This window comes from Aquarana catesbeiana, linkage group LG11 (assembly GCF_042186555.1).
Source record: "Aquarana catesbeiana isolate 2022-GZ linkage group LG11, ASM4218655v1, whole genome shotgun sequence".
Lineage (NCBI taxonomy): Eukaryota > Metazoa > Chordata > Amphibia > Anura > Ranidae > Aquarana > Aquarana catesbeiana.
The window spans coordinates 219,487,044-219,505,247 of NC_133334.1; the positions used below are offsets into that span (position 1 = coordinate 219,487,044).

At 42.8% G+C, this 18,204-nt stretch overlaps 2 protein-coding genes across 2 annotated transcripts in view; both read right to left on the reverse strand.

The window, feature by feature from the left end:
- Positions 1 to 3,569, reverse strand: part of LOC141112477 (uncharacterized) — a 150,572-nt gene extending 147,003 nt beyond the window's left edge. The window contains exon 1 of the mRNA XM_073605339.1: positions 3,287 to 3,569. Within this exon, the coding sequence (XP_073461440.1) occupies positions 3,287 to 3,346 (60 nt within the window). The 5' untranslated portion in view covers positions 3,347 to 3,569. The remainder of the gene's footprint in view (positions 1 to 3,286) is intronic.
- A 5,460-nt stretch (positions 3,570 to 9,029) lies between these two features.
- Positions 9,030 to 18,204, reverse strand: part of PRDX5 (peroxiredoxin 5) — a 42,204-nt gene continuing 33,029 nt past the window's right edge. The window contains exons 4-6 of the mRNA XM_073605345.1: positions 15,791 to 15,829; positions 14,468 to 14,532; positions 9,030 to 9,259 (exon numbers count right to left, since the gene is read on the reverse strand). Coding sequence (XP_073461446.1) covers positions 9,154 to 9,259; positions 14,468 to 14,532; positions 15,791 to 15,829 — 210 coding nt within the window. The 3' untranslated portion in view covers positions 9,030 to 9,153. The remainder of the gene's footprint in view (positions 9,260 to 14,467; positions 14,533 to 15,790; positions 15,830 to 18,204) is intronic.

Consider the following 18,204-nt stretch of genomic DNA (forward strand, 5'->3'; position numbering starts at 1 on the left):
CACCTGATTAATTTAGCACATCACCATTAGCATGGTCCTGGAAGTGTTAAGTGTGTTTATCACACTTATTTTTGTTTATGTATTTATTTTTAGTTAGCGCCACATACCTCTTTACTCATTTACGCTCTCTCTCCAAATCTCCTTTGCTAGCTCAACTCCCCCCACTCTAAAAAAAAAAAAAAAAGCACCCTCTTAGCACACATCCTATCCTCATCCCTCAAATTTCCCCTCCAAGCACAAATCCTCCCCTTCTACAAATCCCACCTCCCAGCACAAATTTCCCCTTCTAGCACAAATTCCCTGTCTAAAATCCCCCCTTCTAGTACAACCCCCCAAATCCCCCCTCCTAGCATGAATCCTCTCCCCCCAACACAATCCCCCCTAAATCACTCCTCCTAGAATAACTTACCCCTGTCACACCTCAAACCCTCCCCCCCAGCACAAATACCCTCTCCAATCCCCCCACCTAGAATTAATTATCTCCTCGCATCCCCTCCTAGCACAAATACTCTCATCGTCATCACAAACATGTATTATGCCCCGTACACACGATCGGACATTGATCGGACATTCCGACAACAAAATCCTAGGATTTTTTCCGACGGATGTTGGCTCAAACTTGTCTTGCATACACACGGTCACACAAAGTTGTCGGAAAATCCGATCATTCTGAACGCGGTGACGTAAAACACGTATGTCGGGACTATAAACGGGGCAGTGGCCAATAGCTTTCATCTCTTTATTTATTCTGAGCATGCGTAGCACTTTGTCCGTCGGATTTGTGTACACACGATCGGAATTTCCGACAACGGATTTAGTTGTCGGAAAATGTTATATCCTGCTCTCAAACTTTGTGTGTTGGAAAATCCAATGGAAAATGTCCGATGGAGCCCACACACGGTCGGAATTTCCGACAACATGCTTCGATCGGACATTTTCCATCGGAAAATCCGACCGTGTGTACGGGGCATCACTCTTACCCGATTATTTGTGAAGGGAAGACTGAGGACTCTTGTGATGGAGGACTCTGATGTGAAGGTGGGGTTCTCTATTGTACACGGGGATTCTAGTGTGAAGAAGTGGCTCTGATATCATGGGGGAGACTCTCATATGAACATGTGAAGGAAAGCTTTGATGTCATGGGAGCGGGGGGGGAAGGGGGGGGCACGCTCATGTGAAGGGAGGCTTATTTTGATATAATGGGGGAAATCTAATGTGAAGGGGGTGCCAAGGAGAGGGTGACATCATCATGCAGTCTACATGTTTCCTTCAGCCCAATAATTACATTTAGGGATTGGGGTACTTTGTGATTCTTCATGCCTTTTAAAAGGTGCCAAGACTGAAGAAAGGTTAAGAAGCACTGGCCTATTACATGTGCTCTTCAGTGCAGTTATGTAAAAGGTCCAGGGAACTACCATTTCCTGTTTACTTCTGCACTACCCAGAAGTAGTTCCTTCAGGGTCATTACACGTGGCACAAAGCCTGTGTGATCATGGAGGTGTGGAAGAGGACTCCAGTGGCAACCTGTGAAGCTCTGGTGAACTCCATGTCCACGAGGGTTAAGGCAGTGCTGGAAAATAATGGTGGCCACACAAGATATTGACACTTTGGGCCCAATTTGGACATTCTCACTTAGGGGTGTACTCACTTTTGTTGCCAGTGGTTTAGACATTAATGGCTGTGTGTTGAGTTATTTTGAGGGGACAGCACATTTACCCTGTTATAGAAGCTGTACACTCACTACTTTATATTGTAGCAAAGTGTCATGAGGGGTGTACTCACTTTTGTGAGATACTATATATTGCAACTTAGCGGTCCATACATGTCGACTGCATTCGTTTTTTGTTTTTTTTTTTACCTACTGATCCTTCCATTAACACACCTCCTATCCATATCCAAGGGTGACAACACTGTAAATATCTACATAGAATCAGCAAGGTCAGCTTTCCCGATTTAAGCTACAGAACACTTCCTGCTCTCCTTTTTGCCATTATATAGGGGGAGGTGTTCTGTAGCCCACAGAATCAAGAAAATTAGTGACAGAATTAACAAACCAGGCTGTCTCTCATTTAGCAAAGTTAGTGAGACAGTTTTTCTATGTGTTTACAACCCCTACAATCCTTGGATAGAGGACTGAGACTTGTTTGCATAGATCTGCATCAGTTGTAGAAGTGAACATGAAATGGATATTTACTCCAGACAGATGCACAATTAGAGACCTTTTACACGGGTGTGCTTAAAAACATGGTATGCATTTTGCAAAAACGCATATCGCAATTTTAATGTGTTTTTTGTGCTTTTTCTGGATTCCTGACTTCCAGCATGCACCTGTGACACTTGGATTTGGGCCTCAAAAAACACATTTAAACAGCACCGCTGGTGTATTTTTTGTGTTTTTGGTGTTTCCTATAGAAATCTATAGGGAGGTGTGTTTTTTTGAAACAGAACATCAAAGACGCAGCATGCAGGACTTCAAAACACACTGCATCCACAGAACACTGATGTGAAGAGTTCCATAGGAATGGTGGCACTGATCGTTTGGGAAAAACTTAACAGGCTGGTTGCACATAAGTCGATCGATAGATCGACTTGTTTACAACTAGCCTACCCTTCGATGGATCGAAATTTGGCAGGTCTCTGCTGAACCGGCCAAATTCCAACCCATATATGGCCGGCTTTAGAGCAAACCCACAGTACACAATTTCAGCAATCTTCCTTTATTTCCTATTCACTAGCAGAAGAGAGGAAGTGGTAAGCAGGGAAAGCAGCCAGAATAAATTAAATAAATTCTACTGTGGAGTTTTATGATCTTTATACCATCCTAATCCTCAGTCACTGCACAGTATGGTTTTCATAGCTGGCATATGCAGTTGTGCTCTAGATAGAAGTGAACACACAAACTTAACAGCTGTGCAATGTCTAACAGGTGCATATTTACCATGATACATTCTTGTCTCCTTAGTAGAATATATTATACACTAAGCTGTACTATAATTAGTGTTGGATTGATCTCTCTACACAGTGCGGTTGATTTACTAAAGACAAATCCACTGTGCACTACAAATGCAGTCGCTGAGAAGATCTGAAAGGAGGGGAACCTCCTCATGTACAAGCAAAAATGTAGGTTTTTTTACTTTTCCTTGCATGTTTCCCTCAGAACTACCGCGACTGCACTTCCAAGTGCACAGTGTACTTGCCATTAGTAAATAATCCCCTCTGGTTCACAATGCCAAGGAATCATATTTAACAATTAAAAGGAACAAACAAAAAAAAAAGTTTTCCTTACCCACGTGACCAGTGCTCCATCCATCAAGCGTTCGAGGGTTTTCCCTTCACGGTTGTCCATGATCTCCTAACTATATGATGGTCACAACTTGTCTAGCTTCTCCTACTTCCACTCACACTGTCTCAGATACCATCCACCCATTTCTCACTGTCCAGCATTTAGCCTTTTTGTTGTCATCCCTCTTACTCTGTTCTTTCTACCCAACACTACTTTAATGTGTCACAGCCTGTGGTTTCTGCTTGTACATCAGTTCCTCTCTCTTGTCCCCACCCTTTTCTTACCACACAGGCACTGTGATACAGGAAACCTCCCATTGCGCAGTCTCCAACAGCCAAATGTCACCCAAAGATACCTAGTTTAGAAAAAAAAAAACTTTTGACTGTAAAATTCTTTTCTTGGAGTACATCACAGGAAATGGTTAATCGTAGACCAATGGGTGATTGGACACTTCTCTTTAGCAAAGCCTAAACTAGCCCTGCATAACCCCTCCTACTCTTAGCATTACCTCTGTTTTGTCAGCAATCAATATCGGAGTGAAAAAAAGGGGAGGGACTATGCTGTGATGTACTCCAAGAAAAGGATTTTGAAGGCAAGTCAAAAATCTTATTTTCTTATCATACATCACCAGACACAGGAAAAAGTTAAATTTAGACCATTGGGATTTCCAATCCAATGAGGGATGCACAACAGCAAACAACGGCTAACAAGTCTGCCACAAAAAAAGAGGGCAAAGAGCCAAGGCCCCTATAGGGTTGTCTGAAGGACCTTCTGACCAAGCTAGTAAACTTGGGGAACATGTGCATGAAAGATCAGATGGCAGTCTAATGCCTCGTTTCCACCGAGCGGATCGGTTCGGGTCAGATCGGTTTGGAAGGCCTAGAATGGTCTGGCCTATTCAGGCGAGCGTTTCCACTGCAGGTTGGACCGATAGGGGCCATACGTGGGTTTAGACAAAATGCCGTCATGGCGTCACACGTCCACCAATCAGTGTAATGTGTGTAATGTGTGTAACTGTGTGCAGCGATGGATCTGTCAGAGTGCCGCTCTCCCCTATGGGGGATCGGATGATGACAGGCCGTAGAGTCCGTCGTCACCCGATCCAATCCGCAGATGGATGGAAAAGTAGTTCTTTCCTCCGTTACACTTTTTTGGATCGGAGCGGGTCGGATGTCAGAGGACATGTCACCGCTGACATCCGACGCTCCATAGAGGTCTATGGAGCGTCCGTTCAGGTCCGCCTAAAAAACTGACAGGCGGACCTGAACGGATCGTTCATGTGAAAGAGGCCTAACAGTGTAATTTCATGAGAGAATTTATGAGGAAATGTTTAGAAGCGGGGCAGGGTAGAAGTTGGGTGGGGCGTAACACTTAAGGCCTGGCTAGTAGCTCAGGGCTTGAAATTTTGAGCCCTGATTAAAGTATAACTAAAGGCAAAACTCTTTTTTTTTTTAATTTTGTACAGAGTGGAGAGGGATTTGAACATTCAGGTTTTATTGCTGTATGTGCCACTCTTTAGGGAGATTCACTCTCTCTCTTGGTCCGATTTACTATTATCATTGAAAGTGAAAGAAAATCCCACATTTTGAGTTGTTCCCAAAAAAAGTAATAGAGGGGAAATATTCCAATGGGGACACCAGTTCTGATGACCTGGGGGTTCCCAAAAAATTCCTGTAATTTGCAGGGATTTCCTCTCACTTCCGATTTGGCTACAAAACAGGAAGTAAAGGAAAATCTCCACAATGGGACACAGATGGCAAAATAAAATCTGACAGGGGTTATAACCCTCCCTTGCTCATTCTAAAATGAAAAGTTCAGCCTATAGTTCTACTTTAAAGAACCAACAAAACCAGACTGAGAGCTAGCGGTCTTTGAAAAATTGGATCCAAGATGGAAACATGACCCTTACCGCCCTCAGGTGGAAAGACTTACCCAAGCCAGACTGATAAAACAATAAAACTCATCCCACAGAGTACTTCCTAGAGGGAAAGCTTCCTCTCCCTACTTTCTAGGCAAAGTGGTAAACCTTATAGATAGGTGACTTTCTAACCTACAACATGGACGGGATCATGGATTCTGAAAGACCCCTGTCGTTCAGGATCTGGGCATTAACAGCCAGCAGTTGCTTCTTCCTACAGCCACATCGGTTGGACTTGCTGGGCAGCCAGGACTTCTCCCCAGCTGGACAGGTTGATGGCAGTTGTACTTTCTCCCAGTAGTGCAGAAGGTGCGGACTTCCCTGGTTCTGGACTTACAGCCACCACTTCAGGGCTCTCCTGGACTTGTGTTTGACCACATGGAATGATCCAATGACTGTGCCCATTTGTCTGCAGTGAAAACGGAGTGTATGGGACAGCCTCAAAAGGAGGCCACCATAAAGCCCAGCACCCTTATGGAGAAGAGACTGGACACAACATAGATCATACATCCTGCACCCTATTCCAAGGGTTTCAGTGGATTATGGTATTCAATGATGGATGTAATCTGCAACTATTTTTATACCCCACCTAAGTACACTAGCATTAAAAAAAAAAAACTTTGCCCCATTTTCTATGCAAAGCTGCGACAGATTTTGCACTCTCCAGTTTTAGTAAATCAACCGCCAAGTGTCTGGCAAACAGCCATGGATGCAACTACAGGTTGCATGCATGGTGGGACCTGTCAAGGAAAAAAGGGCCTTAAAAAAGGAGAAGCTCACTTTTACAAAAAAATAAAAGCACATTTTTTTGCAGGTAAATTTTTTTTTTTTTTTTTTAAATGTATTTTCTTTTTTTGGGGACCTATAAAGCAGTGCACCCACAATCAGCAGATCGTGGGTGTGAGGCCTGGTTCACACTTATGCATTTTTAAGTGTGTTTTCAGTTTTGCAGAAACACACTACAGTCCATTTAACATGGTTTCCTAAGGGTCACGTTCACATCTGCGCATTTTACGGAAAGAGCCAGGGACTTTTTTTCTGGGGTTTTTGGTTCCATAGACTTCAATGGATCAAAAACGTGCATTGAAAAATGCAAAGTGCACCTGGAATATGCAAAATGCAAACTGCATTGGTGTGAACCAGGCCTTATGACACGGCCCTGCAGACTGTGTATCTGTCTTGCCCTAACGCCGGTACAGACAGGCAGTTAAACTCTGACAGATATGGACTGCTTATCAATGACAGGTAAATAAGTTGAAACCAGGGAGTTATATAAATTCCTTTATTCATTATATCAAATATATGTTGAGTGGAAGGCTCATTCAGAAGGGCGCTGTCACCTGTAGTTCTTGAATGAGCTCCTTATGCGTCTTCAGCCACCCAGACTGTCTGCATTCGGTGCTCACCCCAACCACTGTCACACTGGGACAAGCAGCTATGTCTGTGCAGCCACTGCATCCCAATAGATATGAATGAGCTACTTGCACACAGCACCTTAAGCCGCATAAAACAAGGTGCCCATTTACAGACTACAGGTGTCAGCACCCATCTGAATTAGGCCTAATTGGTAAAATGTATGGTATAATTTTATTTTGCAGTGCATCTATTTAAATAGGAATTTTATATAGAGAGATTTTATCTTTTTTATATATTGTTTGTGCATGTATGTATTAATAAGGAGATGTACGAGCAATTGTTTTAAAAAAACATTTCCTGTACTAGAGTGCAGTTATAACCAGAGCCAGTGCTTGAGGTTCTCAACCCTTTGAGAAAGTCTACAAGTGACAGGTACAGACCAGTTTGCCAGAACTCTATGGGTTTTACACACACACACACACACATACATACATACATACATACATATATATATATATATATATATATATATATATATATATATTATATATTTGATGCAGACAGTAGCACAATCTTATGCGAGTGTACATTTTAAAACAATTCAAACATCATACAAGTGTTACACTATGTGGATATTTGTTTTTAACTTTAATTGCAGCACTTGGGATACAAAAAAAAAAAAAAAAAAGTGGGCAGTAGAGGAAAGAAACATGGGGCAAATTTCTGTTGTGAAGCGCTTTTTTGACCTGGGTTACTAAAATTGTAGAGTACAAAATATGGTGCAGCTCTGCATAGAAACCAATCAGCTTCCAGGTTTTATTGTGAAAGCTTAAGCTGGTTGGCTACCATGCACAGCTCCACCAGATTCTGGGTGTTCCAGTTTTATTTATGGATTCAGGAAAAGATTACAAAAAAGACAAAATTATGTTGCATTTGTCTTGAAGAAATAGATATTATTTTGTAGCCAATTACACAATTTTACCCACAACACATTGTGGAAAAGTAGTGTGACTTTTTAACATATTTACCAAAAACACGGGATTTTGTGGTTTGTTTTTTCCTTTTATATAGCAGGAGGATAGTTAATGAAGTGGTTCTGCACATTGTATAAGTGAATTTGTTTAGCTTTATTTATTCTCTACAGCAGGGATATGCAATTAGCAGACCTGCAGCTGTTGCAGAACTACAAGTCTCATGAGGCATAGCATAACTCTGACAACCACAAGCATGACACCCAGAGGCAGAGGCATGATGGGACTTGTAGTTTTGCAACAGCTGGAGGTCCACTAATTGCATATCCCTGCTCTACAGAGACTGCAAGCGTCTTGTTATAATGAGACAGGGCCCACTACAGAGACCGTTCATTTTTGCATGAAGCTTTCCCTGAGAAGAATATTACTTAGCAAAAACATTTAGCCTTTTTTTCCCCCCATACCAGCCCTGATTAGGTGGGTGCACTGCCACCAACACATGTAAGCTTTTGTGTCACTGACTGTTCTACAAGTATAGAAAAAAATTGCACCAAACTTTCTTGAATTGTCTGCATTACTGACTGCAGTTGTAGTTTAGAAGCCATTTGATACAAACTCCAGCAACACTTGTACCAATAAAAGCCTAAGTTCCTTAAGGTTTGATTATATGGATTTTGCTTTAGGGCTGGTTTACACCAGATGCAGTCCAGTGCATTTTTAATCTGCATCAAAAACACATGCACAGTGTTTTAAAATGTATTCCAATAGCCCTAGTCCACACCAGTGCAGTGCGTTCCAGTGCAGCCAACAAAAGTGGAACATTTTTCTGTATAACGAATCTGAAACACATCAAAAATGCAATGGAATGCACGGGAAAGCATATTATATATATATATATATATATATATATATATATATATATATATATATATATATATATATATATATAAATAAAAAAAAGTATTATTCACAGTGCTGTCTGAAAACTGTAAATACAGAAATGGCTACACCTACAACCTCAAATCTAATATAATCCAGTGAGTAAACATTTAAGTCCCTCGCTGACGAAGTCCTGTGGACGTAACGCCGCGTACAGGGGTGGAGTTTTCGCTCTGACGTCACCCGCTGCCATCTCACAGCTGTTCGGACACGAACAGTCTGTTCTTAACTTGCTGCTGTTATTCATTGACTAGCACTGTACCATTGCGTTTTGTAAGTGGTTTACCTATATTTTTTTTAATAAACTGTCCTACGGTTGAATTATACAGACTGCTCTTAGGTTTTGTATCCTTCTTTTTTTCTTTGGGGACTGCTACATTGCATTGGAAGTCCACCTGTCCTATTGCCGCAATCAAGAGGTATTTGCTGGGAATTATTGAGGATAACCAGAGTTATTTCTGTTTCCTTGACTTATGGACTCTTTTAATAGTATCATTTGCACTGCACTTATTTTCGTTTCAATTTAAAACATGGACAAGTAAAAACAGCTTTGCTCAGGAGAAACATTTGCTATTGCCTTTAATATGCAATTATGGTAATTTATACAACCAGTCCCGATACTAACTTTTCGGCATTGCTATATTTCTACGAACAGTGACATTATTATGTGTATGCAGATTGCCAGCTTAGAGTTGAGATAATATGTTTCCAGCCAGACTGCAGGTCAGACCGGTCCCATCTTCCTCCACATTAATGGCTTTCACCTTCCCATCTTCAACTATCAGAGAAAACCTGAAAAACGAAAAAAACAAAAACAAACAATTAACACGTGAATCAGCAAGTCTAACACCATTTTCTCGTGGTTTGCCTTAAAGCAGGACTAGCAAGCATCAGATAGTTTATGGTCCTCGCTGCTCCTGCACAGGGCCAGCGCTACCACTAGGCAGACTAGGGCGCACTGCCACCTAGGGCGCTGCCATGGCCTGTCACCTCCTCATCCCCGCTGGATATAACCTCTGGAGCTGCTGTCCCAGTGTAGGAGGAGGGAATGTCTGTTGGGGATCGTGCAGGGGCGTGGGGAGGAAACCATCACATGCAGTACACTGACAGATCCTTCCCCCGGCTCCCCCAGCTGCAAACCTGTTCGGCGGCTCAGGGCTCTGATTGATGTAGAAGAGCTGGCCTGTCTCCTTCATTGTCACTGGTTGGGACTCGTGAGAGGGTGTGGCCAGCCAAGGGGTGATCCCACCTGTCACTGGGGGTTGGGGGCGGAGCGGCAAGCCTCAGGGATGATCGCACGGTCCTTCTGGGCAGAGCAACATGGAGGTAAAAAAAAAAAATAAAATAAAAAAGGCTCTAAAAATGCGGTTTTGTTTTTTTATGCAGCCACTGGACTGGGAGAAATTGTGCTGAAAACTGCTCTGCCCAATATCTCAGTCAGGACAGCACTATAGGAAAAAACAGGTACCATCTTGATCTTTGTCAACTTTATTACTTCCATCTTTAGACTTTTACATAGAAGTAAAAAAGTGCTGTTAGTTGACAAAGATCAAGATAGTATCTGTTTTTTCCTGTAGCACTGTCCTTGACTGAGATATTAGGCACAGCAGGTTTCAACACAATTTCTCCCAGCCCTCTGCCCTGCTGTCGCCCAGCCCTCTGCTGCTGCCCAGTCCCCTGCTCTCACCCAGCCCTCTGCCCTGCTGTCGCCCAGCCCTCTGCTGCTGCCCAGTCCCCTGCTGCCGCCCCATCTTCTGCTGCCAGTCCTCTAAAGAAAATGTTTAAATGTTGGCAACTATGCTCGCTGTGTCCAGCAGTTCAAATGAGGGGGCAACAAACATCACAGGGGGGTATAGACAGGGCCAGTGCAAGACTATTTTGCGGCCTTTCTATACCGTATAGAAATTATATTTTAGAGGTATAGAAGGGGGGGGGGGAGCAAGTAGCTGGTCTTGCGTAGGGCACAATAGTCTAGCACCGGCTCTGGTCCTGCATAGTATACAATGACAAAGGCTATCAACATTTCAGGGCAGGAGAGAAAAGACAACCTGCCACAGGACTATGGATTAGGTGTTACTCTATTAGACACCCCCCCCCCCCCAGACAAAAATGAACAATAAATCCTGAATATGCTGGGAGGAGACATTTTATTTTGTAAGCCAGCCTGGAGTTCAGCTTTAACCACTTAAGGACCAGCCTTGTTTTGGAATTTAGGTGTTTACATGTTTAAAAAAGTTTTTTTTGCTAGAAAATGACTTAGAACCCCCAAACACATCTAACACCCTAGAGAATAAAATGGCGGTCATTGCAATACTTTTTTTACACCGTATTTGAGCAGCGGTCTTACAAGCGCGCTTTTTTTGGAAAAAATTAAGTTTTTTGAATAAAAAAAATAAGACAACAGTAAAATTAGCCAAATTTTTTTTTATATTGTGAAAGATAATGTTACGCCGAGTAAATTGACACCCAACATGTCACGCTTCAAAATTGCGCCCGCTCGTGGAATGGCGTCAAACTTTTACCCTCAAAAATCCCCATAGGTGACGTTTAAAAAAATTCTACAGGTTGCATGTTTTGTGTTACAGAGGAGGTCTAGGGCTAGAATTATTGCTCTTGCTCTAACAAATGCGGCGATACCTCACATGTTTGGTTTGACCACCGTTTTCATATGTGGGCGCTACTCGTGTATGCGTTCGCTTCTGCGCGCAAGCTCGTCGGGACGGGGGGGGGGGGGGGTGTTTAAAAAAAAAAATTATTTTTTTTAGTGTTTCCTATGTATTTTACATGGTTTTATTTATTTTTACACTGTTTAAAAAAAAAAAAAAATTGTGTCAATTTTATTCCTATTACAAGGAATGTAAACATCCCTTGTAATAGAAAAAAAAAAGCACGACAGGACCTCTTAAATATGAGATCTGGGGTCAAAAAGACCTCAGATCTCATATTTACACAAAAATGCAATAAAAAAAAAAAAAAAAAAAAAAAAAGAAGAAGAAGAAGTAGTAAATGAAAAAAAATGTGCCTTTTAAGACGTATGGGCGGAAGTGACGTTTTGACGTCGCTTCCGCCCTGCAGTGTCATGGAGTGGGCGCCATCTTCCCCTCACTCGTCTCCAGGCACAACAAGGGGACAGACGCGATCGCCTCCGCCGCTACCGCCGACTCCGGTAAGCGGCGGAGGGCACTGGATCGCGGCGGGGGGGGATCACTTTTATCTGAAAGCCAACCGCCGCATGAAAACGGATACCAGGGTTATGGCAGCTAGCTGCTGCCATAACAATATCTGCCAAACTTTGGACGTACATCGGTGTGCGGCGGTCGGCAAGTGGTTAAAGTCCAGTCTAAGCTCGTTTGGCTGAGCTTCTCTGGATCAAAGGAGTGCAATTAGTTTTGCACTCCTGTGACCCGTTTTCAGCAGAGAGCGGTCTGAAGTCCACTCTGCTGACGTTACGAATATCAGTCCAGGCACCGCGTCATTGTGACAATAAAGCCTGGATCTGCCAGGTGCCTAGACTGACACCCAGCTCGACCTCTCAGCGAGCCGTTGAGATCCTGAGCCGGCCGCTCAGCCCCCTCCACAGCTCAGCGCTCCAGTAAGCGTGGAGGAGCGGAGAGCTGCTGGTTAATAGTCAGCAGCTCTCTGCTCGGTGGAGCTGTGAAAACTGAGCTATCTGCGATGTTCGATTGCTCAGTTCTCAGTGTAGAGGCGCTGGGGGACAGATGCATCATCGGACCAATGCTGTATCCATCTAGGAAAAAACCCCAAACCCATACTTCTTTTAAATATGCACATGCTATGTTTAAGTGTGACATTTACAGGTATTCTCTTTATTTTATCTAAAGATCACTGCACTCCCCCTTTCCTTGTGAGATAGATACAATATTACAACAAACAAAGCGAGTGGTCACTAAAACCAAATGCACACTACCATTTTTTTTTCCATTCAACCCAGCGGGTCAGTCCACTGAAAACAAATTTTTACATTTCTTCTAGTAGATATGGTAGAGTTTTACCGATTAACAATTTCTTATAGCTCTTTGGTACACTTTTGGTGAGATCCCTGTGCTTGAGTTCATGGGTCTGTGCAACTTTTCTGGCCAGGATGAAGAATTCCCACTCATTTGATTTTGTATTAGGGCCGGTTCACACTGCTGCAATGCGGAAACCCTGTGAATCCACTGTGGGTTCCCGCATCGCATGTCTCCCTGCAAGACTTCACACTGCCCTATCCAAACTGCTGGGAGTGTCAATTGAAAGTGAATGACACCCCCAAATCAGTTTGCATATCGCAGTGCGATCTGCAAATTCGGACAGGAATCGGATCGCAAGGGTGTGAATACCCATGTGATACGGTTCTTCTGCTGACCAAAAAAAGGATCCTGTGTGAGTTTGGTCCGAATGCGATGCAAATTCAGCCATACTAACTGTATGGCTGAATTTGCATCGCACGGACATGGCATGCGATTTGCACTGCAGTGCGAATCACATGCGATCTTGCACCACGCAGCAGTGTGAACCGGCGCTTAAGGAGAATGCAACAGGAGGAGTTGCCGGAATACTCAAAACTCCCAAGTGAAAAAGGTCAGAATGAAGAAAAATTATAAAAGGGAGATTTCATTGTTGGAGCATCCAGCAAAATAACTTCACTGGACTTTCAGAGATTGGCTATAGAAGTAGGCCCCAAAAATTGGCTATAAAAGTAATTATTCCACTAGGCTACCAAAAATGGGTGGTGTATATATTGTTTTGAGTCTGCTACTGTGGATTGACTGTACCCATCTAGGCTATGGTTTCTCTATTAGACCACTGAAGACTGCTTATATAAAAATACAGGGTTGTTTTGTGTGGTCTACCAATTTGTCCTACTGTCAAGCATCCACAGTCTGTAGAATATTGGTCTTCAGGACAATGCCACGTGCTACAGGAAAATGTTAACCAACATTCCATTTTGGAACTTGAGACCAAGTTGTCACTGACAGTGCTGGTGTCACACGAAGGAACAGGAACCACCAATTGGTTTCTGATCAGCTATTTACTATAACAGTCAATGATCACATCCTGCAGCTGTTAGGCTCCTTTCACATGGGGCAAATTCCATTCCGATCAGCAAGGGATCAGCTCACAGAGCCCCTGCTGGTCTGAGCAGAGCGGGCGGATGACACATTTGTGTTCATTCAGTTTCTGTAGAGCGGACACAGACAGAACTGGTTCAGCTCTGTGGGCGGCTGGGAGTAAACAGACTCCGCTGTCCATTTATGCCTGACTACCCTCTGATCTGCCTAAATGAAAGAGGGCAGATCCCCTTCCATTTTTTTTTTTTTTTTGTGGACTGGATCGGACCCAAGTGGTAGCTGAATAAAAACGGTCACAAGTCTATTTACACCTGCCTGTCCATAGGAGTGCATAGACCTTCCAATCAGGTCTGCCTGAAAAACAGACAGGTGGACCTGATCAGATCACCCATGTGAAAGGGGCCTTGGACTCCATTCACACCTGAACATAGCGTTTTCAGGCAGGAAGTCGCGCAATTTTTCCACGCTTTGGCCACAATTTTGTACAGGTCAAAAGGTCACCAATGTAAAAAGCAGAAAAATGCCTGTAATCTGTCTAAAAAAAAAAAGTTCCAGAACTTGTTTGAGCGGAGATGTAAACCATCTCGATAGAGAATTGATTTTTTTTTTTCCCCTCAAGCGTTTTGTAGCTTGAGGCTTCAAGCTACAAAACGCTCAGGTGTGAATAGGGTTACATTCAGCAAGTTAAAAAAAAAAAAAAAAAAATTATATATATATTTTTTTTTTTAATATAGGAATAAAATTAAAACTTTAAAAAGAAAAGCATAAGCTGTTAAAGTGTGAACTGCAATTTTTATCAACAGAATAAATATTATCATCTATTGATAACACTGGAGTTAACTGCTGGAATGGAAAAAGAAGGAAGAAGGAAGAAGAAGTTGTTGTGAACAAGGCAAAGGAAGGTCTGCATCAGGCAGCAAGGGCTCACCTCTTGCACCTTTGGTTCCCAAAGAGATCGAGCAGCTCTGGTTTGTCCAAACCTAATCCAGCAGCCTGAAAACAGAAAAATATATAGTTAGACAACAAAACGCCATACCTGCTAAAGCTTGATGAAAGCGGGCCACACCATAGTAAAAGTTTGTTCAAAACTTTTCATTTTAAGAATGTTGAGTTACTGGCTTTTAGGATGTCAGTGGGGGCTTGTTGTTAACAAAGGATGAGGAAGCAGTGACATTTAGCAGTGGCAATAACAATGCTAAAGGTTTTGCTTTATGCTGAAACGTGAGGTTTGTTCAGCTGAACACCCAATTCATTTGGTCGTTTACAAAAGATTCTGCATAGACAGTACAGTGCAGAGATCTCCCTCATGGCATTTCCCCTGCTAGTCGAACGTTCTAAGGCCCCATACACACCATTAGATTTTCTGCAGATTTTTGTCTTCAGATTTACCAAAACCATGTAGTGCAAGGGCCTGCCTGACTGCATACAAATTGAAACTCTTAAAGGTTTGACCTTATATTATATGGTTTTGATAAATCTGAAAACAAACACGGATGAATCATAAGAGGGCCAATGAGAGCTGCAGAGCTGGGAGGCGTGCCTCTGTGTGTCTGTGTAAATCCAGGAAGTGAACAGGCAGCAGCTGCCCACAGTTAAAATGGCTACAGCCAGACTCAGTGGAGGGAGATTTCTGCAGCATATTTGGCAAATACAGAATCACAGTAGATATAAAATATGCAAAGTGGTTGGAGGGAAGCTTCAGAATGGCAAAGATGTTTTTATTACAAATTATATGAGCAGACTGCATTTCTTCTTTAAATTGATTGTAAAACGATCAAATTGTAAAACAAGCCATTCCATTAAAAACTAAAAAAAAAAAAAGGCAAAACATTTGAGCTTCCCAGTGAAAGCCTGTGCAGAAGGGGTGTGTCAGGACAAGTCTGATCATTGGAGGAGAACAGGCTAGCTAGAGAACTGACCACTGTGTGTTCCCCTGTTTAGTGTGGTCAGTTTTTAATAGGAAAGCCAAGGGAATGTCAGAGATTTCACACAAAGGAAGCAATACAAATTATATACATAGTACAGCAGGCACATATCAGGAAAATGAAATGCTGGGGTGACAAGTAACCATAAATATAACTTTCTATTTATTTACTAAGGCTGGCAGCATAAAGGATTGATAGAGTTTAGCACAATTACATTTTGTACAAAGCAAATGAAGTTACATTATAAACTCTGCAGTAAATTTCAAATGGTAAAGAAAGATACAGAGTATGTTGTGATTATTACTGCTAGGATACACAGCAATTACCTTGACGAATTTCCCAGTGGGATCAGCTAACATCCGAACCTACAGGAACAAAACACAGTTAAAGAAATGAAACATGACAAGGTATTATACTCCTAAAATCTTTGACAAATTTTGATCAAGGTTTTCTTCTTTTCAATTAAAGCAAAAAGAACAAACCCGCTGCAAGTACCTAGGAGGTGTCTGCACATATCTGTAGCACCCTCTAATATGCTGCTGTTAAGGCAGAATCCCGACTGTTCTGACCTGTCCCGTTCATGATGAAGCTTGCCCGCTCCATCCTGCCCATGAACATTGCTACCAGTCAGCAAGACAGACCATTAATGGGCCAATAATAATGTGGGAGAGGTTGCAGCAAGATGCCCTGACACACCATAGAAGTGTTGGAGCTTTACCTGTCAGAAAGGCTCAGAATTCAGCCATAAAAGCAAGGTATTGGAGGCTGTAATCTACCATTCTAGTTGTCTGTGGCAGGGATCTTTTTTTGGAAGAATTCCTTTAAAAATGTCAGAGCCTGAGAAGAGTGGCCCAATTTACCACTTCCATAATGGGCCAATTCTGGCACTCCTCTCCTACATGTAAAAATAATCATTTGTTTTCTAGAAAATTACTCAGAACCCCCAAACATATACATTATGTATAGTAGGGTTGTCCCGATACCAATACTAGTATCGGTATCGGCACCGATACGAGCATTTGCCCAAGTACTTGTACTCGGGCAAATGCTCCCGATGCTTCCCCTGATACCTGGAAGACAGCTGTGATCGGCGCATGGGGGAGTTACAAGATTCTCTCCCAGCGGCTTTCAGCGGCTTTAGTGACATACAGCGGTGATCGTTCACCGCTGACTGTCACTGCATCCTCCTCCATTCCTCTGTCCCCCTCCGCTGTCCCCCTCCGTTCCTCTCTCCTTCTCTGTGCCTCTCCGCTGTCCCCTCCGTTCCTCTCTCCTTTTCTGTCCCCCTCCGTTCTCCCCCTCCGTTCCGCCGTCCTCCTCCTCCTCCTCCTTCCTTTGTGAATGGACAGAGTCAGCTGACTCTGTCCATTCACATAACTGAAACTTTGTAATCTCCTGTGATTACGATGTGTCAGTTTATGAATGGAGAGGAGCCGCTGTCTTCTCTCCATTCATTCTCAGTGCAGCTGAGGCTGCAGAGAAAGGGACTGGGGAATCTCTATCCTCGGTCTCTTTCTCTGTCTCAAGGGGGAGATATCAGAGGTCTGTTAAGACCCCTGATATCTCACCAAAGCCCCCCAACAGGGCTGATTAAAAAAAAAAAAAAAAAAAAAAAAAACACATATTGCAATAAAGAACAAAAAAAAATTATTGTAAAAAATAAAAATTGTAAATAAAAAAAAAACAAACAAAAAAAACAAAAAACACACACACACACACACACACACACCGTTCACCCCCTCCCCCCCCCAAAAAAAAGAAAGCACTGTTAAAAAAAAAAAAAAAAAAAAAAAAAAAAACACCTAACTGTCACGTGACATTAAAAAAAAAAAAAAAGTATCGGTAATCGGTATCGGCGAGTACTTGAAAAAAGTATCGGTACTTGTACTCAGTCCTAGAGAAGTGGTATCGGGACAACCCTAGTAATTACTTAATGGGACGTCCCATAGCAATGCTATTTGAGGGGAGGGAGACACAACCCGGAGGGTACCCCCAGACTTGAGGACCTATACTGCTGCCTGCAGCACACTGCACCCGAAGGCGATATCCTCATACCTCCTTACATCCACCTGATAAAATTTTGTGAATGTATGCACTGAAGACCAAGTTGCGGCCTTACAGATCTGAGCCATGGAGGCGTGATGACGCACTGCCCAAGAAGCACTAACCACCCTGGTAGAGTGCGCCTTAACTTGAAAAGGGGGGGATCTTACCCCTTAAATCATAAGTTTGAATTATAACTTGCCGAATCCACTTAGTGACAGTGGATTTCGACGCTGCCTGTCCTTTCTTAGGACCCTCTGGCAGAATAAATAAGACATCAGTCTTACGAATCTGAGCATTTGCCTTTAAATAGATTTTCACTGCTCTCACCACATCAAGACAATGTAGTGACTTCTCTTCCCTGGAACATGGTTTTGGAAAAAGGATGGCAGGACAATATCTTGGTTCAGTTGGAAACCTGAGACCACTTTTGGTAAAAAACCTGGACGAGGGCGCAACACCACTCTGTCCTCATGAAAAAATCAAATATGGCTCTTTACAAGAAAGAGTAGCCAATTCCGAAACCCTCCTTGCTGAGGATATAGCAACCAAAAAGACCAACTTCCTTGTCAGAAGGACTAGGGGAATATGTTGCATCGGTTCAAATGGCTGTTTTTGTAACACAGACAAAAGTTCAAGTCCCAAGGGTTCAAGGGCGGATTAAGCCGCGTCACCCCTTGCATAAAACCCCAGACTA